Source organism: Diaphorina citri, unplaced genomic scaffold, assembly GCF_000475195.1.
Source record: "Diaphorina citri unplaced genomic scaffold, Diaci psyllid genome assembly version 1.1 scaffold3484, whole genome shotgun sequence".
Lineage (NCBI taxonomy): Eukaryota > Metazoa > Arthropoda > Insecta > Hemiptera > Psyllidae > Diaphorina > Diaphorina citri.
Window position 1 is genome coordinate 724 of NW_007380890.1, and position 668 is coordinate 1391.

Consider the following 668-nt stretch of genomic DNA (forward strand, 5'->3'; position numbering starts at 1 on the left):
TTATGTCTCGACCACTCTACACTAAAGAGGGTCTACATTACAATCGTAAGGGAAAAACTGTACTTGTTTCTCACTTTGTCAATCTGATTCACGTCCGTGAATCTGGTATTCGTAAGTTTGTTGCACTTACTGCAGGTAACAATGTTCGAACCATTGTCTCAGGTGCTAGCAATGTTCGAACCATTGCTCCGACACGCACCCAGGTCTGTGACGTTGTAACCCAGGCACGTGCTCGTGATACTGATATTGACTTGGACTCCACTTTTGGGTCCCTACTGGGTGTCGATGATATTGCCCATGATAATCTTATTGATCTGTCCAGAATATCTACTCTAGATGACCATCCCGACAGTGGGACATACCCAATACCAGTTTTATCTAATGTTTTTTCTCATGTTAAAAATTCAAATTTCAATTCCGGGGATCAAACCCCCACAACCTAATAATACTTACCTCTGCCTCTTGTACTATTCCTTCTTCTTCATCCTCAGCTGCTTCTGCTCCAGGTTCTTTATCATCGGCTGTCACTGTTTCCTCTGCATCTTCATCTTCGGCTGTCACTGTTTCCACTGCATCTTCATCTTCGGCTGTTCCTGCTCTTTCAGCTGTTACTGCTCCCTCTGCTTCTTCATCCTCAGTTGTTTCTGCCTATTCTTCTTCTTCTTCTT

General features: G+C 43.6%; 1 protein-coding gene across 1 annotated transcript in view; it reads right to left on the bottom strand.

Moving 5' to 3' along the window:
- Positions 1–453: 453 nt before the first annotated feature.
- LOC103520336 (putative nuclease HARBI1) overlaps positions 454–668 on the bottom strand; it is a gene marked incomplete at its 3' end in the record, with an annotated part of 8470 nt that continues 8255 nt past the window's right edge. Inside the window, exon 4 of the mRNA XM_026831493.1 lies at positions 454–611. Within this exon, the coding sequence (XP_026687294.1) occupies positions 454–611 (158 nt within the window). The remainder of the gene's footprint in view (positions 612–668) is intronic.